At 47.2% G+C, this 25,694-nt stretch overlaps 8 protein-coding genes across 8 annotated transcripts; 4 read left to right on the forward strand and 4 right to left on the reverse strand.

The window, feature by feature from the left end:
- Window positions 1-929: 929 nt before the first annotated feature.
- EYB26_009271 (uncharacterized protein) lies at window positions 930-2,255 on the reverse strand (the record flags this gene model as incomplete). Its single annotated transcript, XM_054268521.1, has 1 exon — window positions 930-2,255. One exon carries the CDS (start codon window positions 2,253-2,255, stop codon window positions 930-932), a length of 1,326 nt encoding a protein of 441 aa, XP_054124496.1.
- Window positions 2,256-2,707: 452 nt separating this feature from the next.
- On the reverse strand, window positions 2,708-4,390 carry EYB26_009272 (uncharacterized protein; the record flags this gene model as incomplete). Its single annotated transcript, XM_054268522.1, has 2 exons — window positions 2,708-3,895; window positions 3,965-4,390. 2 exons carry the CDS (start codon window positions 4,388-4,390, stop codon window positions 2,708-2,710), a joined length of 1,614 nt encoding a protein of 537 aa, XP_054124497.1.
- A 1,468-nt stretch (window positions 4,391-5,858) lies between these two features.
- On the forward strand, window positions 5,859-6,885 carry EYB26_009273 (uncharacterized protein; the record flags this gene model as incomplete). Its single annotated transcript, XM_054268523.1, has 2 exons — window positions 5,859-6,647; window positions 6,718-6,885. 2 exons carry the CDS (start codon window positions 5,859-5,861, stop codon window positions 6,883-6,885), a joined length of 957 nt encoding a protein of 318 aa, XP_054124498.1.
- Window positions 6,886-10,915: 4,030 nt separating this feature from the next.
- EYB26_009274 (uncharacterized protein) lies at window positions 10,916-12,209 on the forward strand (the record flags this gene model as incomplete). Its single annotated transcript, XM_054268524.1, has 5 exons — window positions 10,916-11,042; window positions 11,098-11,282; window positions 11,340-11,503; window positions 11,557-11,815; window positions 11,868-12,209. The coding sequence occupies 5 exons, from the start codon at window positions 10,916-10,918 to the stop codon at window positions 12,207-12,209; spliced, it is 1,077 nt and encodes a 358-aa protein (XP_054124499.1).
- Window positions 12,210-13,023: 814 nt separating this feature from the next.
- On the forward strand, window positions 13,024-14,211 carry EYB26_009275 (uncharacterized protein; the record flags this gene model as incomplete). The annotated part of the gene is made up of 2 exons (XM_054268525.1): window positions 13,024-13,426; window positions 13,508-14,211. 2 exons carry the CDS (start codon window positions 13,024-13,026, stop codon window positions 14,209-14,211), a joined length of 1,107 nt encoding a protein of 368 aa, XP_054124500.1.
- A 933-nt stretch (window positions 14,212-15,144) lies between these two features.
- On the reverse strand, window positions 15,145-16,022 carry EYB26_009276 (uncharacterized protein; the record flags this gene model as incomplete). Its single annotated transcript, XM_054268526.1, has 6 exons — window positions 15,145-15,203; window positions 15,274-15,377; window positions 15,435-15,591; window positions 15,645-15,774; window positions 15,869-15,881; window positions 16,006-16,022. The coding sequence occupies 6 exons, from the start codon at window positions 16,020-16,022 to the stop codon at window positions 15,145-15,147; spliced, it is 480 nt and encodes a 159-aa protein (XP_054124501.1).
- A 2,314-nt stretch (window positions 16,023-18,336) lies between these two features.
- Window positions 18,337-19,920, reverse strand: EYB26_009277 (uncharacterized protein; the record flags this gene model as incomplete). Its single annotated transcript, XM_054268527.1, has 2 exons — window positions 18,337-19,689; window positions 19,741-19,920. The coding sequence occupies 2 exons, from the start codon at window positions 19,918-19,920 to the stop codon at window positions 18,337-18,339; spliced, it is 1,533 nt and encodes a 510-aa protein (XP_054124502.1).
- A 2,048-nt stretch (window positions 19,921-21,968) lies between these two features.
- On the forward strand, window positions 21,969-24,993 carry EYB26_009278 (uncharacterized protein; the record flags this gene model as incomplete). The annotated part of the gene is made up of 3 exons (XM_054268528.1): window positions 21,969-22,136; window positions 22,531-22,559; window positions 22,611-24,993. 3 exons carry the CDS (start codon window positions 21,969-21,971, stop codon window positions 24,991-24,993), a joined length of 2,580 nt encoding a protein of 859 aa, XP_054124503.1.
- Between the last annotated feature and the right edge of the window lie 701 nt (window positions 24,994-25,694).

Below are 25,694 nucleotides of genomic sequence, written 5' to 3' on the forward strand. Positions count from 1 at the left end.
GCTGTTCTCACTAGGACCACTCAGATTATCCGAATGCTCAGAACTATTACTCATAACAGAGTCCTTGTTAAGAAGAGACCGTTTGGCGGCCTGGCAAGTGGCAAGTTGAGGTCTGTTGATTGTGTTGGTACTACTGAGGAGATTGCAGACGGTGTCGAAATGGGTCCTGTATACCGTCATGTTGAATCGAGGCTGTGGAAGGCTTCCACAAGGTCTCTACCTAGCATGTACCGAGACCAAGAAAAGTCCATTCAGAAAATTAGCCGGTTCCTTTGATTATATATTGTTACAATTCTTTTAATTCCTTAGGGGTCCCAGACAACATGAGACCGGAGTCCGAAGTGGATCATCGCTCGCGTCTGAGGCTCTAGGAAAAAACTGAACATTCTATTACGTGCTGTGAATGACTGAAAGAGAAACAAAATCGGAGGAAACTATAAATGGGTTTGATGTGCGTTTTGAGAAAGTTTTAGGTTTTGCCACATCTACCGGTATTGATTGTCAGATCATAAGCAAAGCTCGGATCAAGTTCCATTATAGGTAGATGACTTTATTTTTGGTTTATTGATACAGATTGAAAAGTGCCTCTCGGGGGGGCAATACCTCCTTGCATCGCACCATAACCACATCGGGAAATAATGCGTTCGGCGTTCCCTCGACGCTGCGTGACATGTCCCAAACACACCAATTGGCAGGATTCGGTAAGATCTAGGTATTAAGCGAATGTCCGCTTTCCGTACGTATCAAGATTTAAGAACCTCAAAATCTGATACGTTTGATTTTCAGTGCGGAGAATTTGAATTTTGTTTGTTGCAGTGGTCAGTCACCCTTTGTGGGGTTCCTGGTTGTTGGGATATGAGTCCATGTGTTGTTGTGTGGCTCAATACGCAACGAAAAGTTTGAATGATTTCTTTTTGTGAATAAAGGAGTCAATAAGAATACATCTCCATCGGAAACGCAATCTCAAACCTCAACGCTTCAACATCCATCCCCTCTAAAAGCATCGGATACCGATCAATAAACTCCGCCGTCAGTCCCCAGCCAGCCTCACTACTGAAAATCTGCCTAAAGTCTTCCCGTAGTTGCAAATTGTCATCCGCATCCCGCTCCAACATATCCTTATTCCATGGCCAGCGAACCTTCATGCAAGCCGATAGAAAGTCAAATACTTCTAGCAGATCGACTTTACCCCAGTGACGGATCATATTAACGCGCATCTGGGGCCAGACTATCATGTCTATGCCGCCAAAATGGTCCTGCTCTAGTTGGATGGGAAGCGGATGTTGGAAGGGTGCTAGACGGGCGAATGTTGCCGGTGTGGGCGCAGCGCGCCATTTGCTGTAGTTGTATAACAGATTACCGAACGCGAGGCATTCGACATCTCGTAGGGAGCGAAGTCGGATAGAGTCGTGAATGTAGTTTGCTAGGTAATTCTTGCGTGTACCATGTAACAAATCCAGAGGCGATGGTTTCAAGGGGCAGGGAGCTATTAGCTCTGGATGCGAGAACCATTGCGTTGATATTAATGGGTAGACACGCGTGTTGTTCGTTTCGTATGTGTTTCGGGGCACACGACACCAGACGGGGACTGAAGACGATACTGCTGGTGGAGATGGGAGGTGAATAACTGGATGTGGACTGATAGGGAGGCTTTGTGGTGAGCAGATTGACCCTGGGAATTGGTATAGAGGAGATGGTAGTGTTGGGGCTGAGACGCCGAAGAGAGGTACTGGGTCTGTTTTGTTCATCGACATTGCTTCTGGGCTGTCAGGAGCAGTGGTAGTAGTCATTTGATACTGATTATCAACAGCAGGACTGGATGAAGTCCGAAAATCAAGATCAGACACTGAGCGATTTCCATTTGAATGCCGACCACACGTAGACCTAATTCCACACTTTTCCTCTTTCTGTCCCTCGGGCTCAGGATCTTTCTTCTCATCGCTCGAATCCCACGATCCAACCATCCGGCGCAAACTCTCTTGTCTCTCGCGCAAGCGATTATTCTCTAGTCGTAGTCTCTCCACCGTATCAAGCAACTTCGTCATATCCAGAGCTTGACTTTCACCCTCATCCTGAACCGGGTCTAGTTTAACTTGGGCATCTCCGCCATGATTCTTTTCACAAAAAGTCACTCTGGTCTCAAGTTCCAGCATACGATTTTGACGTTTTTCGCGCAGTGTCTGCTGCGCTTTCCTATCCCGCAGCCGCTTCTTCTCTGATGAAGAGAGCAGGCTTGTATTACGGGTACTGGACATGATGCTTTTGGCAGCAGACCTTATGGAGTATGTTCATATTCTGTCAGACTCTGCCTGGTTACACCGCTGTCGTGCTTGATGATACTTAGGGATATTCAAGTTTCTCAATGATTATTCAGTCTAACTACCCTATGTACGTAGTATATTTCACGGTGCGGCTTGCACTAAGCCCGATACGATTAAGCTACGTCAGATCGACGAATTAAACAATCGGACTCTGCTGAGTCAGTGAGCATAATTCTTAGTGCACACGACCATCGGCAATTTTTGTTCCGATCGGAGTGCCGCAACATCCGAGACTCTTATCGCCACGCACATTCTTGGTTGATGCTATACGAATACGGTAACTAACTATGTACGTAGTATGGAGAAAAAGAGACGGCTCTAATGAATGCCTATATATCTGTCTATCTTACAGTCCCATCTATCAAATAACCCATGCATGCTACTTCCTAGTCGAAATCAACCGGATACTTCTCCCGAATCATCTTCCCATACCTCGTGAACAGAATCGGAATCGGCACAAACGCCAATGCCACAAACCCCAACAACGAATTCCCCCATCCCAATCCCAACGCATTAAACATGCTAGGCCCAGCCAGCGGCAACAATGCCCCAAACAGTGACCGGGTGGCAGTGAGACATGCCACCGCCGAGGCAGCGTATGTTTGGTATGAATCAATCACGTACGTCTGGATGGGTAAGAACAACCCCATCATGGCCAATCCGTAGGGAAACATGCCGATGATGGGCACGATCCAGTGGACGTGTTTGTCGGCCGACCAGCCGTACCAGAAGAAACTGATGGGTGCGATGGCGGAAAAGATGATCATCGTTGGTAGTCGCATTTCGGGTTCGTATTTGCCGCCATTGTTTTTCATCATCTTGAGGACGATGCGGTCGTTTGTCGTGCCAACGATTATTAGTCCGAGAAAGAAGCCAGCGCCAATACCGATGTAGGCGAGACCCGACAGACCGGGCGAGAAATTGTATTGGGTCTCAAACACGGCCGGAATGGTGGTGAAAAAGAGATAAAGCAGGCCATAAACCAGACTCATGTATATACACAGGAGAAAGACAATGGGCGATTTGCAGAACAGTATGACCGGTCTCTTGAGCCCCTGTATCAGGACCTGACCCGGGGTCTGACGATTCCGACTCTGCTGCTCGGACTCATAGCCACTTCGCAAATCATCTCGACCCAGCTCCTTGGCCAGTTTCTCCATCTTCCACCGAATAAGGACACGGGCATATGTCTCGCGGTTCAATATCTCAATGCCCACCGACAAAGCACCCGCTACAATCAACAACAGCCAATAAACCCATCTCCAACCAATCGTCTCACCAATGAACCCACCACATATAGGACCAGCAACAGGTCCCAGTAATGGACCCATACTCCAAAGCGCAGTTGCCCTGGCCCGTTCTCTCATGGGGAACAAATCTGCGATTACGCCTGCACCAAGTGTGATACAGCCTGATCCTCCTATACCGGCAAGTAGTCGAAAAACGATGAGCGCTGAAATATTGGGGGAAAGGGCACAGCCAATCTGCCATACGACGAAGAACCAGTTCGCGCAGCTGAGTACGATTCTGCGGCCGTAGATTTCGCTCAGGGGTGCGAGTACGAGGGGTCCAAACTATTCCCAACTATTAACACAAGTTTTACTGGCAACAACTGACGACAAGCGATGGAGAAAAAGACTAACCGTATATCCCAACAAATATATGGTAACGCTAAACGACAGCAGAGTCACATTCGTCACATGGAAATCCGCCGCTGCACTGGTCAGTGCCGGCGCAAACATGCTTGATGCCAACGGCGACACGAGCGTCATTGAACTCATCAGCGCCAATAGTCCCCATTTGCGTGATTCGGCAAAGTTTTGGGGGTTGGCGGGATCGGACTGCGAGTCCCAGCCGACGATGCCTTTGTCGAGGTCTGTTACGGGGTAGAGGACGCCTACTTCCGCAGTAGGAACTACTTCCTCTTCTTCTTCGGGCGTACTCTCTTTGATATCTGCTGCTGCCTCTGCTGTTGTTGCCGCATTGTTCGATTCAGAGACCGATGGGTCGATGGTCCCGATCAGGGTCTTCTCATCGATTGAAGTACGTTGACTCTCGAGGTCCTGCATCTTGGCAACTTGCGGCCTGTCTTCTGTCAACTATCTTACCTCGAGAGTTTGTGTCACGAAAGGCTGAACGGCACCTCACTCTTTTTATATACCACTCTTCTGAAAAGATGCCAGCAAGGGGATCATTAGAAATAGTATCAACCTTTACTCGCACTCTCCAACTCGTCACCGTAGTTTAGATACCAATGAATCAGTGCCGGACTTCGGATCTTACCGGTACTCGAAAAAAAAAGACCGCCGGGGTTTAGCATTAACTCCTCCATCTACCTCACCAATCTAGGAAGGTTCGAACCCAGGCTAGCCAGATCGATGAATGGATGAGTAAGGATTGCTCTTCACATCTTGAATAAATCGTCGATCGGCCGAAATCTCGCCCGTCCATAAATCCGGATTGGAGGATTCCCATAATCCTGGCCTTCAAGTGTCATTATACAGGGACGAGTCCATCGAATCAGAAGGCGAGAAGGGAGTATAGTCCCGTTCATACTACGTATACAAAGCGCGGAGGGTGTTTTCGGCGGCGGCACTGGAGCCCCGCACACTGAGTCAGTGGTTTACGGGAGTTTGATTGGCGGGATGCTATATAGATTTGAAATGCATCTACACATTATAACTCATTGGGTCATGTGAGATTCAGCTGATGACTTCTGTTTGATGTGTTGAGTTCTTTGGGAATTTGCTCTTATATTAGAATCGCGCTGCATGCGCATTGTGTTCGTCGTGATTTGGCTATGATTGTACAACCGGGTACAACAACGAGAGCACGGTTTATGCTCGCTGCTCAATATTCTGTATGGATATACACATTATCTCGACCAACTATAAAGCTAATCTTCAAGGAAAAAGTAAAAATGCATATATGCCACCAAATTCAGCCTTGTCAGGTACCATCCTCTCAATTTATCCAGTCGCATTATCGTCATATCCAAACTTGGCGGCTAGATATCATACGGCTTCATAACTTAGATTTACAAGCTATCCTCAGTTAAGTCCATAATCTTATATTGCTTCTATACCCCGCAAAAGCGACGAGAGATCAACCATTCAGCATGTGAGATAGATCGTTGATACTTCTCGGCTCGATCCCGAATCTGCCGAACCACCTCTCTGATATCGAGGCTTACCGAGATAAGATCCGAGTCCCCAGATGGCCACCACCGGGTATCTAGGCATACAGACCTCGCTTGTCAGTTGGCCAGTTATCTGGCATCTAGGAAATATATCCGTGCTATTAGCCTGATTCGCCCAATCAATCTGACATCTAGATAGGACATACGTAAACGTATCCCCAACCTTGAAAACACGCTTTGACTCCATATCGGCATGGATCCAATCTTCCCGATCTGGGGGGGTTATATAAGACTACTTCACTGCTCTCCTAGTTACTGCAAGTGGGAATAGAATCAAATGAACACAAAAGAAATTACTGAAATCATTATATTCATAAATACTAGAAAACTAATCAAACATGACAACACGCACCGAAATCGACTCCCTCCCCCTCTCCCCCGCCCACAAGGCGCGTCTTTTATGCAGACACAACCTCGTAACAACCACCTCAGGCCTCGCAGGCGACTACGTGCAAGCCAACCTCATCGTCCTACACTCAGACTACGCAGATGACTTTCGCATGCTCTGCGCACGTAATCCCGTGCCTTGTCCGATTCTAGGCTCGACACCAGTCGGGGATCCAAGGAGGATAATACCTACTTCTCCAGACGTCTCCGTCATCGAGAAGACAGAGACAGAGGATACAGACTTTGATATCAGGACTGATATTCCATACTACCATGTTTTTCGCACAATTGAAGACGGGGACGGAGATGAGAAGAAGAAGAAGAAGAAGAAGAAGAAGAAAGTGGTCATAGAGACGAAATCTGACCTCCTCTCTGACTGGACGGACCAACACATCGCGTTTCTGATAGGTTGCTCATTCTCTTTCGAGCAAGCCCTCGCCCAAGCGGGTCTCAGGATCTGCCATCAAGAAGATTCTAGAACGGTGGCGATGTATCAAACCAGCATCCCGCTGTTGCCGGCTGGTATATTCCATGGGAGTTCGTACGTGGTTAGTATGCGGTTATACAAACCCGGCGAAATCGAAGAGGTCAGGAACGTGACGAGGCCGTATCTGGCTTCGCACGGGGAACCGGTTGCTTGGGGATGGGATGGCGCGAAACTCATTGGAGTGAATGATTTGGATAAAGTGGATTACGGGGATGCGCAGGTTGTGAGGGAGGGAGAGGTTCCTGTTTTCTGGGTATGTAACTTATCACTCCCCTTCACCTCATCTTCTAAACTGAAGAAGTGATGTTCTAACGAGATGATAGGGCTGCGGCGTAACGCCTCAATTCGCAGTTGAAAAAGCGCTCGAACGAGACGCCATCGCAGGGACGGTCATGTCACATAAACCAGGACACATGTTGGTAACGGACTGGAAGATATCCGACTTTTTGGCGCATACGAGGAGACAACTGGGTTTGAGACCGGAAGCGTAGGCATTGAGGTTATGTACATATTGTTTCTTATTTTAAGTATTCAGCTGTACGTGTACGTATATACTAGAAGACAATTAATATCTGCGGCATGACATTGCCGTCTATCGATCTATATCACCATCAATCCTATCAACCATGACATCAAGCAATGCAAAAATACGTACCGAGACATATTGAGTACGAAAGGCGTAATGGAAATACGTCCTTGCTGGTACATTACAGCTGAAGCATGGGCCGTTCCCGTGGCGGCCCACCTTATGACTGGCAGTGATTGGTCCAGATCGAAATCCGAAACGTTGTTTCTCAGCCACTCTCCATCGCTCCCGAATGATGAAACACGCTTGTTCTGTGGCAGGTATTTCACGATACATGCTACCAGTTGATAGTTATGCTATTATCGGCTTGGATTGTACGTAGTATTTAGAATCAAGCAGAAATATTTCCATAGACAACCGTTATTGTGTCGTTATTGGTTATGTCGACTACATGCTAGCATAGCCGATTCAGATCATTGTAAGCGAGGGCATGGCATAAACAAAGAACTCTCCAGACAAAACCAGACGTACTTATGATAATTACGCAGACCCGCAGCGAAACTGTAGCGGCAGGCACGTGGCTCCAATGTACTCGATTCTGGCATACCAATGACAGCGCTTTCTTGGGAATTGCTGACGGTGTCAAGACTCAAGACCCAGAGGAGGAAAATTATGGCCTCGACTTTTGAAACAAGATAGGAGGAGATGCCGAATACACGCATCGCCTCCCTAGTCAAGGAACCCCAGTTGTCAACCATTAGTCATGGGTACTAACTAGACTGACAACGGAAGTATTTGCCGATTTTAAACATTTACAGAGTTCTGCTCTGTTCAGCTATGTACTTTCAGCCTCTCAAACCTACTATAGTATATACTCTGTACGTAGTAAGCGACATGGCAACTAACCATGTAGCACTGGTTATGTAGCCATGTAATTACACGCGACATATTCGTACTCGTATGCTGACTGCAGGAGGATCAAGAAAATTCCTTCTACTCTGCCTGCAGAAAAAAAAAAAAAACAAGAAATCAGGAGCAGATCTCGGCGGTTAAACATCAACGGTCAGGTTGATCCCACCGGGCCATTCTGCACGATCCAACGCTTTGTATATGCATGTTGCACGGAGTTCTCAGTACGGTTTAGTCGATACGGTGGTTGCTCCTACTGCGTAGTAAGTCAAGTTAACAAATTGTGTACGTGGCGTGTAATTAAAAACATAATTTCCGCCCCCATACAGATTCGTATCTCATACTCCCTGGCTTCACTTCTGCAGGGATTTGAAGAAGACTGAATTTTGAGCATTCGTCGACATGCCATTCTGAGTATACGGCAATATAGGAAAGCATTGGATGGCTCTGCGCATTCCATCTTTGTAACGTCGTGGTCAATGCATCTGTTTTACATTCCATGCAACTCGAACCGCTGAAATATACGTGGTTAACTTGGTACGATGTGATGTTACATAAAGAAATGCTTAAAGCTTCATATTTAAGACTGGGACGAAGATCGGCGTGGCGAAAGATCGGTGCTACGGACTGTTTTACTCGATAGGGAGGCACAATAGGCAGCCACGGAGGCTGCACCGCATACTCCATAGTCACGACGGTGGATGGAGTCAGAATTATCTCCTGAGATGAGGAGATTCTCCTCTGACTCGTGCTCAAACCATAACCAACTACACTGCATTCCTCTCCAAATATCCACCTCTCTCCGTATCCCTAGCTGTCAGGCTGTCAAGTTTCAACTCAAGTCTTGACTTGATCTGGTTTCTGACCGGGATGGCGATCTTCAGGGGGCGGCGTTCGGGTGGATCTGGTCGTGTTGGTTGGTAAACTCCAAGTCTCCAACTACTAAGCACGGAGCGCCAACTTGGCACTGTCAACTAGTTACTTCGCAACAACTAACCCCATAGGCGGACACCGTCAACACCCCGGCTAAGCCATGATTGTACCCATGTCCGAGATTCAGGAAACCCTATTTATGCAGTATGTACCGTGCCCCGTAGTGTACCTTAACTAACGAATGAAAAAAAGAACAGAACGGGAGTCTGTCTAGAAATTCGTTATCAAGTCGAGATTCGTTGTATGCCGCCTATGTTACTATCATACATGTAACCTTAAAAATTTCAGAGGGGAATCCAAATTTTACTCGGGGATTCATATATCCACATTCGTTATAATAGGGTTTTACTGTACAATAAAGGTTACTACGCCACGAATTCTTGCCGAGGAACTGTGCGAGTTAGCCTCTAGAGTACTCAATAGCAGTCTGGAAATCAGGGACGATCCTTGTACGTGTGTTTGGAGACGGGAGAATAGCCTTCGTATCTCGCCATAACTCCGGACATGAAGTAGTTAAATAAGGTTAACATGTTACAAAGTTCGACATGGTAAACCTTGGATGTTGATATGTTGATCCGGATCGAGGATGTTTAAAAAGCAATTTATACTACAGAGATTCATGTAAGATTACCCTGTACGCTCCGTACAGTAATAGTAATACGTGTAAATTACACGACCTGGGAAACCCTGTCACTACCACCTTGCGCCTTAGTTAACTGCTCTGTAGGACCGCAGGCAGTCTGTCATACCGTCTATTCAGCTTGTCGATCTGGTTGTTGCACAAATATGTTGTATTACTACGGTCCATTCATCGTAGTCATACAGCAGCAGTGCCGGTTCCCTCGTGGGCTCCAGTCTCGGCATAGCACTCTTTGCCGCGTGGTGGAGCGTTGATAGACCGACTATACTCCTCCGTACGTAAGCTAGCAACACGCTAATCCTCGCTACGCCGTCCGTGCAGCCAGGTACTTTCTCAAAACAGTCAAGTTAACGTGCCTGTCAACAAGTTGGGTTCACCCAAGCAATAACACTAGTCGACTTGCAGAGTTAGATATCTTAATTGAGCTGTTAAGCTGTTTAGCAATTAGCAAGAGCAATTGCCTCTAACCGAGTCCATATGGTGGACCTTCTCCACCAACAAAACCTTTCCCTTCTTCGCTATTACCTGTTTCTACTTGCAATATTACTGCATGGAATGTTCTCTCCCTTCATACCACTTCATCGACTGTCGCTACTGTTCATCTAGTTGGAACCAGAATCATATTCAGCAAAGGTTCGTCAGACTGCAGTGCTGAATACAGACAACTGCACTGTCTATAGCAGGCGGGTGGAACGACCGGCGATACCGAGGGAAGGGAACAAAGAAAGATCAACAACAAAGAAACACAATAACAGGTAAGATCAGGTTATTATGATCGAAATCGATCGTCAACGTCGTTTCCATTCAATCGATCGGTTCTCTTCATCTCTCCTTCGTATTATGTTCATCCATTCTTCAATCCATCCCGTGCAGCTCTCACCCAATCAATCACAATTGTCCGGAAAAAGGAATTTTCTAGATGTTTGTTTTTGGCTGTTCAGAAGAAAGTCTTCGATGATGCCCTGCCACTTCTATCCCATCGGAATGCACTCACTCGCGGGACTTGCTACAAGACATGGACGAGGTAACAACCAGCGGAGCTGAAAGAATTACCTACATACAGGAGTTACATGACATAACGTGTGCTACCGCCCATTGCATCAATTCTGGCTCTTGCATATCCCTCCTTCCGTGACTCGCCGCAATGCTTCGCTTGGCCTTGTGGCGAGTTTTGCTTTTCTAGCTATGTTATTTTTTCATATATTTCTTTTGTTCACTTTTTGCAATTCTCCGGGCCTACCAGTTAATTGTCATCTCGGTCGCGACTAATGCGAGTTTAATGACTATAGTTACTTTGCAACAGCTTCAACTTCCACCACCCCTCTCTCGCAGGGTCGCGCCACTGCGTCGCTCCACGTCGATAATCAAGCGCGCAGATCAATTGTCTACCGGAGGCGCAATTTCATCAAATCCGTCACATCAGATTGTTGCGACGGTGGAAAGAGGAGACACATGCGTGGGGGAATATAGATATATCTATCAAAAGTCGCCTCACCACAACTAGACCTACGCCATGGGTTGCATAAACTCCAAGGTCGAGCCGGAGGACAAGGAAGCCGTCAGGATCAACGCCGGGATTGATAAGCAGATTCGCAGTGATAAAAAGACATATGACCGGACGGTCAAAATGCTCCTGTTAGGTGTGTTATCAGCCCTCTGTTCTCGATGAGTCAACTACTCACTATTTATTTGTAGGAGCCGGTGAATCGGGCAAATCCACCATCATCAAACAAATGCGCATCATCCACTCGGGCGGATTCCCAGAAGACGAACGTCGACAGAACCGCGCGGTTATATATTCGAATCTAGTGGTGGCGTTCAAGGTGTTGATGGACATTATGCAGACGCAGAAGATCGAGTTTGAAAAGGAGAGCAATCAGGTATGGCCTCGAACTCCCCTTGGTCTCTGTTGAAGTTCGCAGCTAAACGTCGTCCAGGCTCTAGGAATCTTTCTCGCCAAAACCGAAGCGGATGTCGATACCGACGAGGCGTTTGCCGATCTTGAAATTAAGGAAGCGATGACAGAGTTATGGAGTGATAGTGGTGTTCAGAAAGCCGTTGCGCGCGGCCATGAGTTCGCGCTCCACGATAATTTGCATTAGTATGTCGCAACTTGACGGAAATGGTATCAAATGCTAATAATGACTGAAACAGCTTCTTCAACTCGCTCGACCGTCTATTCACGCCCGGCTGGTTACCCGACAACCAAGATATGCTTCACTCTCGACTTCGTACAACCGGTATTACAGAGACGTTATTCGAATTAGGACAGCTTAATTTCCGCATGATGGACGTTGGAGGACAACGGTCCGAACGAAAGAAGTGGATTCACTGCTTTGAAGGCGTGCAATGTCTTCTTTTTATGGTTGCGCTATCTGGATATGACCAAAGTCTGCTTGAAGACCAAAACGCAGTATGCCCTTGTCCCCTTTGAATTGGTGAAGAAACAATTCTGACTAGCGTAGAACCAAATGCATGAAGCCATGATGCTCTTCGAGTCGCTCGCAAACGGAGAATGGTTCAAACGCAAACCCATCATGCTCTTTTTAAACAAAATGGATCTCTTCAGAACGAAACTCCCTCTGTCACCCATTAACAAACATTTCCCCGACTACAGCGGCTCGTCGACTGACTTTGACACGGCAGCAAAATACTTTGCGGATCGATTCCGAAGTATTAATCGAATGCCAGACCGAGAGATTTATATTCATTATACCAATGCAACGGACACTACGCTACTGAAAGCTACGATGGATTCGGTGCAGGATATGATTATTCAGAAGAATTTGCATACGCTGATCTTATGACAGTGAGCTTCAAGCCTGTAGAGGTTGCGCCTCCAGGCTTGACTTTATTATCAACAGCCTCTCCATTCCCGACCTCACCTCTCCTCACATCAGTATTGCCATATTTGTGCATCGAATCTAGTCCTTGACTCTGCATCTTATCGACACTACCACCAACATCGCATCGACAACGATAACGTTCTCCTTTATTTTCCTATCGTGTTGTGAACTTTACAAGATACCTTGTCATGATTCCACGCCTCTCTTACGCTTCGAGCAGCATGTGACCCCTCATTGTCACGTTTCTCTTAATCTTTTTTTTGGCTTTGTTCTCATGCAGGTTCAGGCGTCCTTTCTTTCTATTATACCGCTTTTCTAGCATTGTATATTTAATCATCAGCCCGCAGGCTTTGTTTCTCTCTTTGTGGTTTTGCTTTTTTTTTTGTGCAACATGTAGGATGGGACGGGTTTGTTCAGAAGAAATTGATCCCGAGGTTATTCTAAGTCTAGATGTATTCCAGTTATATAGATAACTAAGAATGATGATGAGCTAGTCAGATACTCGAATATGTCAATATACCATAAGTTAGTAGTTATAATCTAAACTAAGACTCCGATGTCTCTCTCTCACCGAGAGACCTGTCAAGCTCGTGATGGGACAAGTCTTGGCGCTTACATAACCATACTGCAGCATCTGACCGCCTCATCGCCGCAACCAAATTCGGTCACACGCTTCTGACTCTCTTCGCCTCTCCGAATCCCCGTCTCCAACAGTTCAACCTCGACCGAATACTCATTCTTCCGAGTATTCTTAGAGGTTTTTCACAGCTCAATCATGTTAGCCTCGTCCCTCCGCCGTGCCATGCGCACGACGACATCTTCTCACTCTGCGTCGGCGGCAATTGTCGCTTTCCCGAACCTGCTCGTTCCGACCACCACCAGCATCACAACCAGCAGCAGGGCAACTCGACGAAGAGGAGCTGCTCAACAGCATCAGCGTCGCTATTCTTCTTCGTCGTCGAAACCTCCCGTACCGCCTAACGATGGCTCGAGACCGATTGATGCCTCTTCGTCGCAACAAGCGCCTGCCAATCCATCCGCGGGAAGGAAAGTGAAGGAGTCTCAGGGACGAAAGGCTGGTGCTGGTGCTGCTGGAGATGTTACGAAGTCGAGACAATCCTCTGCAGCGCTGTTGAATTTGCCTAGCGTGCCTTCAACGCAGGACACGCCGGTGGAAGGTTTGTCTCCGGAATCAAAAGGAAAAAAAAAAGTTTTCTCTCACACAGATACTAACCCCAAGGTTCTTAATTCTATGATAGATATCAAAGTTGCCTCATTCTTCTCCATCCACAGACCCATCTCCGTCAGTGCGCCTGTGCCGCCTACAAGCACCGAAAAGGCCTTCAATACCATCTTCGAAGCCAACAAATCCAGACGCGGAAACCGTGCCGCAGATGTACTCAACACCTTGACCTCGGCGGTTGCATCAATGGAGCACGCAATGCACGGTCAGAGCCAACAGAACAGTCTCCGACACGCCGTCACGCAAGCATCAGTCAGCAACGGCGAGGCTGGGGCGCGGATAATTCATCTCGACGAAGTCTCGGAGGAGGAATTGCATGCCTCCATCGCCGAGTTTGCGAGTCGATTAACCCCCTTCCAGCCCCCCGCTGCTCCGGAGCCATACAACCCGGAAGACGTACTCGAAGCCGCCGAAGCCGCGACTGGTAATGACGATGCAGATATCAGGACCTATTCCACCGTGCTCACAATCCGCGAAACCGCATACGCGGACGGCCAGCGCACATTCGAAACCTCCTTTGCGCCCTTGGTCCCCAGCGAAGAGCACAACATCGAGGAACCAGTCATCGACGCTGGAAAGTCATATATCGAGCGTACAGTCAACAGGACAATGTACACCATCTCCGTGCGAAGACAGCGAAAACTCAAAATGAAGAAGCACAAGTTCAAGAAGTTGTTGCGCAAGACGAGGACGTTGCGAAGGAAGCTTGATAAAGCTTAATCCTCCCTCTCCTTCCTCGCCTTCTTCTCACTCAGTTCTCGCCATTTTTGTGGTTCAGTAGTGGTGGGCAGGGGCATTACAATATATACATAGTTAAATCTCTGTATCATTCATATTCACAGCCACATCCACATTCAAAGGCGTTTTTTTTTTTTCTCTTTCTCTTTCTTGATCATTTCAGTCTGTAAACAAACATTACAAGGAGATGTTTGAGCTTGTTTGCTTCCGAGTTTTATATATATACACAATCTCTGCCGCTATTATTGCTGGCCATTTGTTGCGTGTTTTCCGGTTGATTCGAATTGGAAGCCTTTTCTTTTAATATGCATAGTTAGTTACTTTACCACTAGTGTCTTCAGATTACATAGAAATCCGGCTTTAGCTAAGTCTGGTATCACTTCAATTCTGGATGCTTTCGACAGGTCTAATTTCTAAGATTCGATCGGATCCCCCCGACGAGCACCTACACCCTCATGCCATACATGGGTAATAGGAATGAGATGATTGATGAATGTAATTCAAATATATAGAACATTAACGTAAACATACCAGAACACACGAAACAAACACAAAAAAGAAAGAGAGCAATGACAGATATAGAAAGATGAAGAGTGGTTTTCCCTTGCTTTACATTCACAATCAGACCAGACTAAGTACTTCCCTAAAAAAAAGAAGAGTAGGAAAGGGTAGTCTGGTCTGATTGTAAGATCAGAGCGATACATATCCATCATTCTTCGGTCAGAATATCTGCGTCGAAGAATGGGGATCGTTCGTTATTAAATGGTCCACATATGCGTTTGGGTCGGTTGCATATGCAGATTATGGCGGTTGAGCTGAGATTGAATAGCGATGTATGCGTCGAGGTTAGATGTGCATATCCAATTCGATTCATTCCCTCCTCGTAGCAGCTCAACCGTTCGGTGCGTGCGTCGTTTAGCATTCGCCGCGTGAGCGCGAGTTCATGAGCAGAGCGACGATGAGACCGTACAGACCTAACCCATCCAGTTAGACAAAATCCAAACAAACTAGACTCATAGAATCGTAGAAGAAGGGGGGACTGACCCAAAACTTCAGCAAAAATAAGAATAAGAATCATTCCAACATAAAGACGAGGCTGTTGAGCGGATCCACGGACACCAGCATCTCCGACGATACCAATAGCGAAACTGCCATTAAATTAGTACTTTATTACAAATAGAGGCAGAGACAGAAAGAAGACATACCCAGCAGCCAAACCAGCCAAACCAACGGCAAGACCAGCACCAAGCTGAATGAAACCAGTATACAGAGGCAGACGCTGATTCAAATCATTTGCAATCAAGACGGAAACGACCAGGCCATAGATAGCAATAATACCAGCCATGACGATGGGGACGATGTCTGGCCATCGCTGTTAGTAGATGTTGAACTGGGAGAAGAGGGGAGGGACGCACTTCGGACGATCAAGTCCGGTCTGAGAACGGCCATACCGCAGACACCGACACCAGCCTTAGCGGTTCCATAGGCGGCGCCGAAGCAGGTGAAGACGATGGCGGAGGTGCAGCCGAGAGCGCCGAAGAAGGGCTGTCAAGATCATGTTAGTTTGTTGTTGTGATGTTGTGGTGTCATCGACTCGGGTCAGCGATCAAGCGATCGGGAACGAAGGGTAGGTACTAACCGCGTAAACGGGACTGTGACATTATAATATCAGCATCATATTCAAAATTTCATCGAGAGAAATAGCTGGAGAGAGCTGTAACAGCCCAAGTACAGACAACCAAACAAGCGGACGTCAGCTCCCCGAGGACAACTTACCAAAGATCAGTAGCCATCTTGACGGTCGTTATAGACAGCGAACAGCTGATTCTATTATTCTTATTCTGTCGGAGCTTAGAGAATTATAGTTTCTCAATATTCGGGAGGTGTGATGTTGCGGGAGGATGAGGTGTGCTAGGTAGGTAGATAGATAGATGAAGCCCATGCTGGTGGTTGCAGGTTCTTGATTTGATCAAGCTCCCCTGTCACGTGGATTGTCTTGGCGTGCATCACAACTCTGACTTCAACCACCTGCAGAGGCGCTTTTTTATATCGATATATCTTTTGGAATATTTCTAATTGAGATTGTTGCGTATGAGTTATTCGTTATGTCTACCATATATAAATTATCAAAGAATAGGAGGTGATCTGGAGCAGACTGTCCATGGATTCGATACTCCATGCCTACAAGCCAGTAGATATCTTACCCTATACGTACTGTCCCTGACGAAGAAATTACCTCTCTGAGAGGAGCGAGGTACTAATCCTTATATGGAGCTGACATCTTGGTTGACCTACCGGCACCCAACTATCACCTGAAAGTAATTCATTCCTACAAATCGACGGTACATATGGTAGACCGAAAAGACGTCCGGAATTGTGAAAATTGTAGAAATATATAAATCCATGGGCGGGTACCGTACCTAGATAAGTTCCATGTTCCAGATGCTCATTCTATCGGGTATGGTGCTTATCACCTCAAGCATAATAGAGAGACCTGACAATAGATTAATCTAGTTCCAGCTCTTATTTTTAGATCAACAATTTGAGGAAGCTATTGTTCTTTTGACTACAGAGCTAAGGGGGTTGAATCCTAGGAACTTGCGAGGCAATCATGACAGCACTGATTTCTCAATGGTAATAGACTGTATAGACCCCTCTTCATACTAATATACAGCTATAGCATTAAAATTAATAATATCTCTCAGATAATCACATTTTTCAGCTATTTAAATTACCCTAGCATATAGCAATGACTCAAGGCTACTAATACCCTAATTAGATAAGAACTAGAAACGGCATAGAACACATACAACTACGCAACTACATGTAGGGGCCAGATAAAGATTACTAACTACTAGGAACAATAACTAGCAGGCAAGATCATACAGCACAGCATCAACTAGACCACCCAAGGGTTACCAGACCTAGAGAATCAGTAGCGTCCGCAGAAGGGCACCCAAAATACTTATAACCATCCAAGGGCTCCAAAGGTCCATGGCGAAGCACATGATAATCAAATCGCCATGGCATCAATAACGTATTTCACGCGTCAACCGGCCAGCTATCAATATCAAATTCAATCGATCTGTTTTTATGATAAAAATATTTCCTGTTTGCTAGTAAGAGTCTTAGTGTTATATACATACTAATACATATCAGAATCAAACGTCGTCTGTTCCTTTCATTGTTCCACAGACATCATCCAGCCCGAGAGCGCGCCCAATACGAGTAAGGCTCCAGAGATCACTCAGATATAAGCGTAAATATCCCGGGTAGTATTGCGTATTGTAACTGCTGCCTCCTCTGTGATTCGGGTCTACCACCGTGACCCATCTAGGGTGGCGGATAAAGGATTGTAAAGCGCCTTCATCAATGACTAGACACCACCGAAATCGAACGTCCTGATTTCCGTTGGTGTCACTCTCCCGGAACGCCCTGAAATGCTTACGGATCTCGTCCAGAGTTGCACCGTTGAACTGAGCAGGATCATTGAAACCTAGAGGGCGGTATCCCTCCTTGAAGATCCGGGATGGTTCATCGTCATGGAGATCTGAGCCTAAGCCTGCGTAGGTATTCTTGGAAATTGCCTCGAGAAAGGCATCCCAATGCTGGTCACATTCCGGGGTGTAAACGGTGCAGTAAATCGTATACCCCCACGGTCAATGAGAAGTGAGTTCTTTGTGTAGGAATCGCACAACTTCGTTTTTCGTGTTTTCCCACCACGGCTTCGAGCTTTGATGGCGGAGTCTTTGATCAGTTTCCTTTTTGCTTTCACCCGCCGGAAAATCATCCGACGACCAGGGCTCGTCCCAGGACTCGTGGTGAAAGTGCCAGATGGTTTCCATCTAGAGAGTCTAAAGAAAATAAATACTAGAAACCTGAGCGTAAATCTTTGGGGGTAAAAAGGAGTGGAAGGATGTAGAATCTTGGGCGAATTTGGGCATTCTGGATGATTATCCGTGAGCAGGCCCACATGCTCAGTGATCGTCCTAATCGACTCCACGTATAAAATTCAACGCCTCGAAATACATTGGATTTATGATATCATTGCGACATTATTTGAATATATTGGCCTAAAATACATCTACTATACAAGAGTCAAGTGCGTCATGCAACCGACAAAGCAATCCTCGACCCTGGCACAGAAATCTTGGTCTCACATTTTGATGCCTGTGACGAGTCTTTCTGCGAATAGCTTATCGCTGATTCTGAGATGGCGCCAAAATGGTCGTGGATCACGGCCATGCCTTTCAAAGTCGTGGAAGATGTTTCCTTCAAATCTTCGGGAGCGTCTACTCCAAATGAGTACCTAAGAGCGCCTGGCGTAGACTCAACCTTAAATTTTAAGTCGTCTTCGGGGGTCACGAAGAATTGGATATAATCTCCAGGTGATGCTACCTGTGTTAATTGAGCAATGTTCTCTTCAAGGCAAAGCCCCTCAAGAAAGTCTGGAAGGTCGTTTGTGAAGGCCGGCTCGGTTTCCGAAGACGAAGTGAATACCAGATCCAGCGATGCTTCGCGAGAATTTCGACTTCCAGCTGCGAAAGTCGCTTCTGGGTCTAATGATAGTAGGCCTTGCTTCTTACCCCAGCCGCCACCTCCGCTAACCACACGATGAATCTTGCTTCCTTTGGATAATGAGCTCTGAATGTCCTCCTGAGTGGTATGGGTCGAAGACGCGGTTGGTGGCTCGACTAGCGCCCATACTGCCACTCTTTGATGTGGAATCCCGCGTTCGCTAACGTATCTGGGAAGTTCTTTCTCCAACTCAGAGGAGGCAGGAATAGCTGCACTAAGATCACCATCATCGGTTGTGGATTTGGAGACTTGTCGTACAATGTTTCCCATGCTTGAAATGACTCGTCGACGTTGTGTCACAGGGTGAAAGGGGATGTTGACGGCGCAGTGTGCCTCACGGACTGGAGCTGCCACAGAGCAAGACGAAAGGTCGTGGTAGCTATCTAGGAAGTAACTGTTCGAGTCGTCTCGAGTCCATCGCATTCCTAGCAGAGTTCTGTCCCTTCCGTTTCGAAATACGGTTTGGGCGAGACGGAGGCCAATTTCGTGATATTGAGCGCTGTTGTGACTATCGTTGTTTTTGGCTGACAGAAAGAACGCTGGTTCCTCAGAGGTGTTGCTCTTCAAACGCGTGGGCGTCGCAATTGAAGCGGTTATGCAAGAGCTATCGGCCAAGAGCAGTGACAAACCTTCCGTAGCTGTTGTATTCCCGCCACTGTTGCTGGAGATTTTGTCGACTACAGCCGCAATTGTATAGACAACATCCGGGGCATCGCCTCCATGGATCTGATTGAATAGCGGGGTCGCCCATTGTGAAAGAAGAGGGCCCGTTGGTTCCGTCCACGCCGTAAATTCTGGGGACACGAAGAGAATTGGCACAACAGGGGATTGTTTCGACGAGGTACGGAGGTGAGTGTAGGAGGTAGTAATATCGTCTGGTGTCTATTTGCACCTTAGCCGTATTCAAACATTCGAGTCTAGATATATGCATACCACATGGTCAGGTTGCTGTGTAGCCCAAGTCAGCGCTTGCCATTGATTATTCACATGGCTGGAGCTGAACTTCCGGACTGTCAAGAGGGCCAAGGCGGGCCTTGATAGACATTGTCGACCGGCTCCCGCGCAACCAGCTCTCACGATGGAGTTGGGGATGTACCCGGTTAAAGTGAGCATGACATTTATGCTCGTACTGCGTCTACGTTGTCAGAGTTGAGCTCAAAGAAGTTGTTGAGTCTGGGCCATGTGAGACGACCGACCAATGGCGGAAGCTGCGGAGGTGGGGCTTTCCCGACATTCCTCCTTCCAGCCTTAATTCAATCATCCATTCGACATGACTTCAATAAGATTGCTTTGTTTATGCAGATACGTAGTACTTACTATTCGTTGTTTTGCGGCCTGGGACTGGATGACGCCAGCCAAAAATGACCGATGTGGCGTTTCGACAGCACGTCTGGTGATACAAATTGAAATTGACCAACACGTCGGGGAGCTGTGGGCTTCAGTTCTAGAAACTTGGTGGATAAAAATAGCTGGCCAACCGAGGCAACCACAATATTTCTCAGGCACCAACGAGTATACCAGTATTCACGGAGTCGAGGATTCAAGTGTTCGTGTTGGATGCAGCCATTAGCCTACAGAGTATTGCCTGAACAAGAGGAATGTCGAAGATCAGCCGCACGTGCCGGCACTGCAAACGTCGTCGTTACTACGGAGTACGCAACGGAAGGCCCAGACACCAATCAGACAGCGCCGCTGGCAGTAGCTTGCGCCTCACGTGTGGCGGTACAACCTTACTCTGTAAGGGCAACGCCAGGACAGTGCGGCCAGGCAATGACGTATTCCGCGACTTCCGACCAGAGCTGGCCCAATAACGGAAGGAAACAATCTCAGCTTGGTACGTACGTACTTAAGTCACTCCCATTTCCCTCGTCCTTCCACTCCCTGTTCTTTTACTACCTCAACTTCATCCCCAGCGATAAATTGTTTTCCGTATTCATACCCCCTTTACCCTCGAAAACCTCTAGAATCTTTCTCTGATTCAGTCAATCGATCAATCAATCATCAACATGCCTCTCACCGCTTCGTAAGTCTACCTTATCTTTTCGTGCAATCGGCACTTTTGCCGGCTGCGACCGTGCGATATGAGTCAAATTCGAATGCGACCGTGCAATTCTTGAATTCAATTTCAACTACTAACAAACCCGCAGCGATATCTGCAAGATCATCTTCGCCATCATCCTCCCTCCAGTGGGTGTCTTCCTGGAGCGCGGATGCGGTGCCGACTTGCTCATCAACATCTGTTTGACCATCCTGGGCTACATTCCCGGTATCATCCACGCTTTGTAAGCTTATCTATCCACGAGTTCTTTGAAACACCATTCGATACTGACTGTCTGTCTCCAGGTACATCATCCTCAAGTACTAATCGACAAACCCGTTGATTAATGAGTCGCGCTGCGAGTACGGAAACCCCGGCAGCCTAGTCGAGCGACCTGTGTTTCGTTCCGACGGAAGGGACCTTCCTTGCTGACAACGCTTTGCTCCGTTCACTGCGCTACTCGTTCAACCGATTCAACCGCAACAACACTACCCTGTTCTTGGCTAGCTCGGCAGTCTTGGCGTTGTGGCTCAATTCAATCGATTTGATTGATCATTGAATTGATTGATGAATTACTACGTAAATTCCCGGTCGATACGATTCTGCTTGATTGTTTGATTACTGTTTGCTGCTTGCTTGTTTGCTTGCTCTATCTCGATGATACCAGTTCTGTTTCACATTTTACTACCTTCTTTGCGTCTCCGATGCACACGTTGTTCAATGGGTGCCTGGCTGAGCGAAGTACGCATGGCGTTCGATGCGCTTGTCTACTATTATTACGATTATAGGACGATAATTGATTAATCCGTCGTATTCAAGACCTCTGTAAAAAGTCCGGAAGATCGGTGACATCATCGTAGATTTCATCATAAATCGTGAGTCGAACCGTGGGTCACTCATCAACCGGTAAGCGCCTTACCTGTTGTTTCATGTTGGCGCTCGACGTTCTTAGGATCATACTACGTATACGGAGTAGTGGGAGTCAAGCTTCATCTGATTACAGAGTTGGAACAGAAGAACGATGATTCCCTTTGACTGGGGTTACACCCGCCGAGCATCTAACTGGCTCTAGCACTCAGATCACATGACATCACAGCCTACTTTTTAGCGCCAAAGGAGCAAGATGGACTTTCCGCAATTTGACACTCTGATTGGCCCTCGCAAAGCGCCAACCCTCGACCCTGGGCGCCTACTTCCTCTTCGTCTCTCTCGCCCATTTTCTTCACGACCAACCACTCCTCTACGCGCCGAACAAGTCTCTGCACCCGTTCCTATCAAACGATGTCATGCAGTTTCAAGATGGCGCCTAGACGGAGAAAAAAAAAGGAGAAAACGAGGCAATGCTAGCTGCGATTTCCCCTGGCGCGTAGAAAGGGAGTTTACCCAGATAGGTAACCAATTGCAACATCGTCAGGATGGACTTGCTGAAGAATCTCCTTCGAGATTTCGTTCTGTTTCATATTTCATGTTTAGTATCCTCTTTCTCTTCATCTCTCTTTTGTCATATCTTTCCTTTGTGTTCTTTCTTCATCTTGTTTTTTTGACGTTATAGAATTCTAATATCAGCATCCATTCTCTTTCTCTATTACGATTCATATTAGTTTACAATACGACAAACAGTTGCTTGTTTCTTCTGGAGCAATCTGACTATGTCTCATTATAGATCATCATATTCTTCTGGGTAGCAGCCTACCTCAAACCATCGACTGAGCAGGTGAGCCCGCCTTTCCCCCGCACAGAGACACTATGATACTGACCTTTGTAGTATGCTGGTATCATGTCTACCATGGAGAAGCAGTGTCTTCATTTCTTTGACAGTCTTCCTGGGATTTGGCCAAATAGCATCGTCAACGACAACAGCCACAGCCGCAGATTGCGCAGCTACCGGTAGCACCAGTGCATACTTGAGCGATTCTATCCCGCCATGCGCCCTACCATGCGTCCAAGAGTTTATCCGTACCCAATACGCCGCTGGGATTTGCTGTTCAACTGATCTCGACTGTCTCTGTCGGACGAATACCACCAGTGGTCTGACCATAGGCGAAGTGTCGTTGGCATGTATAGTAGGCTCGTGTCCATCAGATATCGTCTCGACTGAGGGGTCGGTTGGGTATGCGATTTGCAACGACGTGTCCGGTGCTTTGCCAGAGACGCATGGAGCTATTACGGCGACGAGGGTTTCGGTTGTTACGGAGACGACTCATTTAGTTACTACAACGCCGGCGTCTGTATCTGCCGAGAGTACCAGCGGGGCGTCGACTGCGCTGACGACTGTGGCTGTGAGCAGCACGCCCAGTGGAAGTACGTTGGTAACTACAGCAAGGATTACGGCGACGGCGACGGCAGCTACTACTTTGCCTATCACAGCATTGACAACATTTCCCAGCACGGTGACACTGTCAGGAATTCCGGCAACGAGTGCACCAACCGCATCAAGCGCAGCAGCCAAATCTACATCTCTAAGTTCACCCGCCGTAATCGGCGTATCAATTGCATCTGGTATATCGGTTATATTTTTAGTGGCCGTCGCAATATTATTTTGCGGTCGAAAATTACGACGCAGACGACTGCAAGAAAAAGCTGCTCCACAAAGTTTCGAGATTGGAGGCGCAATGAGCGAACCGCCGGACTTTACTGCTGCGACTTTTGTACCGCAGCCATGGCCGCCGACGCAACCATCACAATTCCCAGGGGGGACGATGGAAAACGAATACGATGGTGGTGCTCATTTTCAACAGTTTCCTTCGCAGCCGCTATCTCGAGAGCAACAGGGTCCTCTAGTGATTATGACGCGACTAGATGCTGCGAATGCAAATAATGTGTACGCGAATAAGGCTGCCATGTCCCCGGAGACAGACTATAACGGTTCACCGCAAAGCCAAACCTCGCAACGAACGTTATCTCGTCTTTTACCCGAACGCACGTCACTACAAGGAATAGGAATAGGAATAGTCCCCGAGCCGTTAAGAGTGATCCGTCAGCCCCCTACAACTAATACGGTAAGGGTCGTTGGTGGTCCTTCTCCTCGACCAACTAGTGAAGCAACAGTTTTTGATGAAGATGAGCAGCAATTGAATAGTAACGACATCTTTGGACCACCCCTCAACAGAACGAGACGTATGTCGCAGCAGCGCATTGTGGCAGAGGGCAGAAGTTCCATGCGGGCCGTGGGACTTCCAGCCGGTCCTCGAGCGATGCTTCCTCCCTTGCGGACAGGACAGGAACAACAGAACCCGTATGATGGTAATGGCAGTGCAGGATATTATTCGTATCAATGGGACAAAGAGGCAGTCCCGATACCTAATGCACCTCGCCGGAGGACCGGCATGTCTCCTGCACAGCAGTACAACAACAGTGGAAATTGGAACAACACTGCATCACTACAAAGAAACTTTTCTCGTCTAGGAAACGCACCACGATCGCTCACAACTCCAACCAAATCAAACGCATACAGACGGCCTTATTCCCGACATCCGAACGGATTCGACGTCGCCCCAGCCGATCCAAGCTACGAGACCCTCACGGCCGAAGATGACTGGACAACAACAGAACGCAGCAAACTCTCCATTCCATATCAAGTACGACGACAATCGCAGCAGCAGCAGCAGCAACAGCCACCGAGATTATCACCAGTATCCGAGCGAATCCCTCTCCCCACAAAATCGCCTCTACGATACCCCGCCATCCCTCGCTCAGCAGCAGCAGCAATCGTCCCAGCAACAGCACAGGGAATGCGCAAGTCGCATGTGGCAGAGGTATACTATGAAGGGCGCCACAGCGCCTCAAGCATGCCACCCCCACCACCTCCCAACAATAATAACAACAACAACAACAACTTCCCAAACCCAATGGATATGGTCTACGAACTCGGGCCCGGCCAACGCTCGCGCTCCGCCAGTCCTAGCCCCAGCGTAAATAGCAGCCTCCTCGCGAAACGGCGCGGTGAGGGTGTAGCGGACAAAATGGAAGCACAATTCAGGAGCGGCGTTCAGCCGAAGCCGACCATCAGCCGGAAGGTAGTCGTTGCCATGAATGGCGAGCCTAATAATACAGCTGCTAGTGGAGAAGTCCAATCTCCACCATCAGCGAAGAAACATAATATCACGCCTACGAGGAGGGGGGAGGATCTTTATTTGAGGGTTGACTGATTGACTGATTGATTGATTATCCTTTCTATTTCACTTGACCGAGGCATTCTTTCTATTCGGCATGACACTTTTTGTATAATTACTCATCCCTATTCTCTCTTTTTTTTTTTTCCGTTTTTTCATATTGAGTGGAATTGCATGGTTCAGGTGTATACGCATACGACTGATATGATACGAGACAAAGCGGGTTTCCTATTGATGTTTAGAATGCCCGACTTTTCTTGAACTTTTTTGCTCTTGCCGTTCGTTCGATTGCTTTTGCTTTTGGATTGATTGTTTACATGTTCTGTATTAATAAAAATGTTTGTGCTTTTTTGTCAAGGTTAGCGTTTCTGTTTTCTGTTGTTGATCTTCATTGATATGATTTCGTGTGGGCGACGGGTTATCCAATGTACCATAGACCATATACCATTTATATAACAAGTATAAGCAAATCCAGCATGTATGCAAAGAGGAACCAAAAATGTATATAATTTGTTATTAATTTTGAAGAAAACGAGCCGTTCATCAATCCTGCTAGACAAGGAGAACATCTATCTCTGCCGTCAACTGTACTTTGCTAAACACAGATTAAACACAAACTCTGGATCCAGTCCTGCCCGTTACAGATCGTAGTGGTCTTGACTGACGTCGTTTAGCAAGCATCCCTTCTAAACTCATCAAAGAATTCATAGTTTCTGAAGTGAAAGTTTAGAAATGAA

The sequence above is a fragment of the Talaromyces marneffei genome, chromosome 7, assembly GCF_009556855.1.
Source record: "Talaromyces marneffei chromosome 7, complete sequence".
NCBI lineage: Eukaryota > Fungi > Ascomycota > Eurotiomycetes > Eurotiales > Trichocomaceae > Talaromyces > Talaromyces marneffei.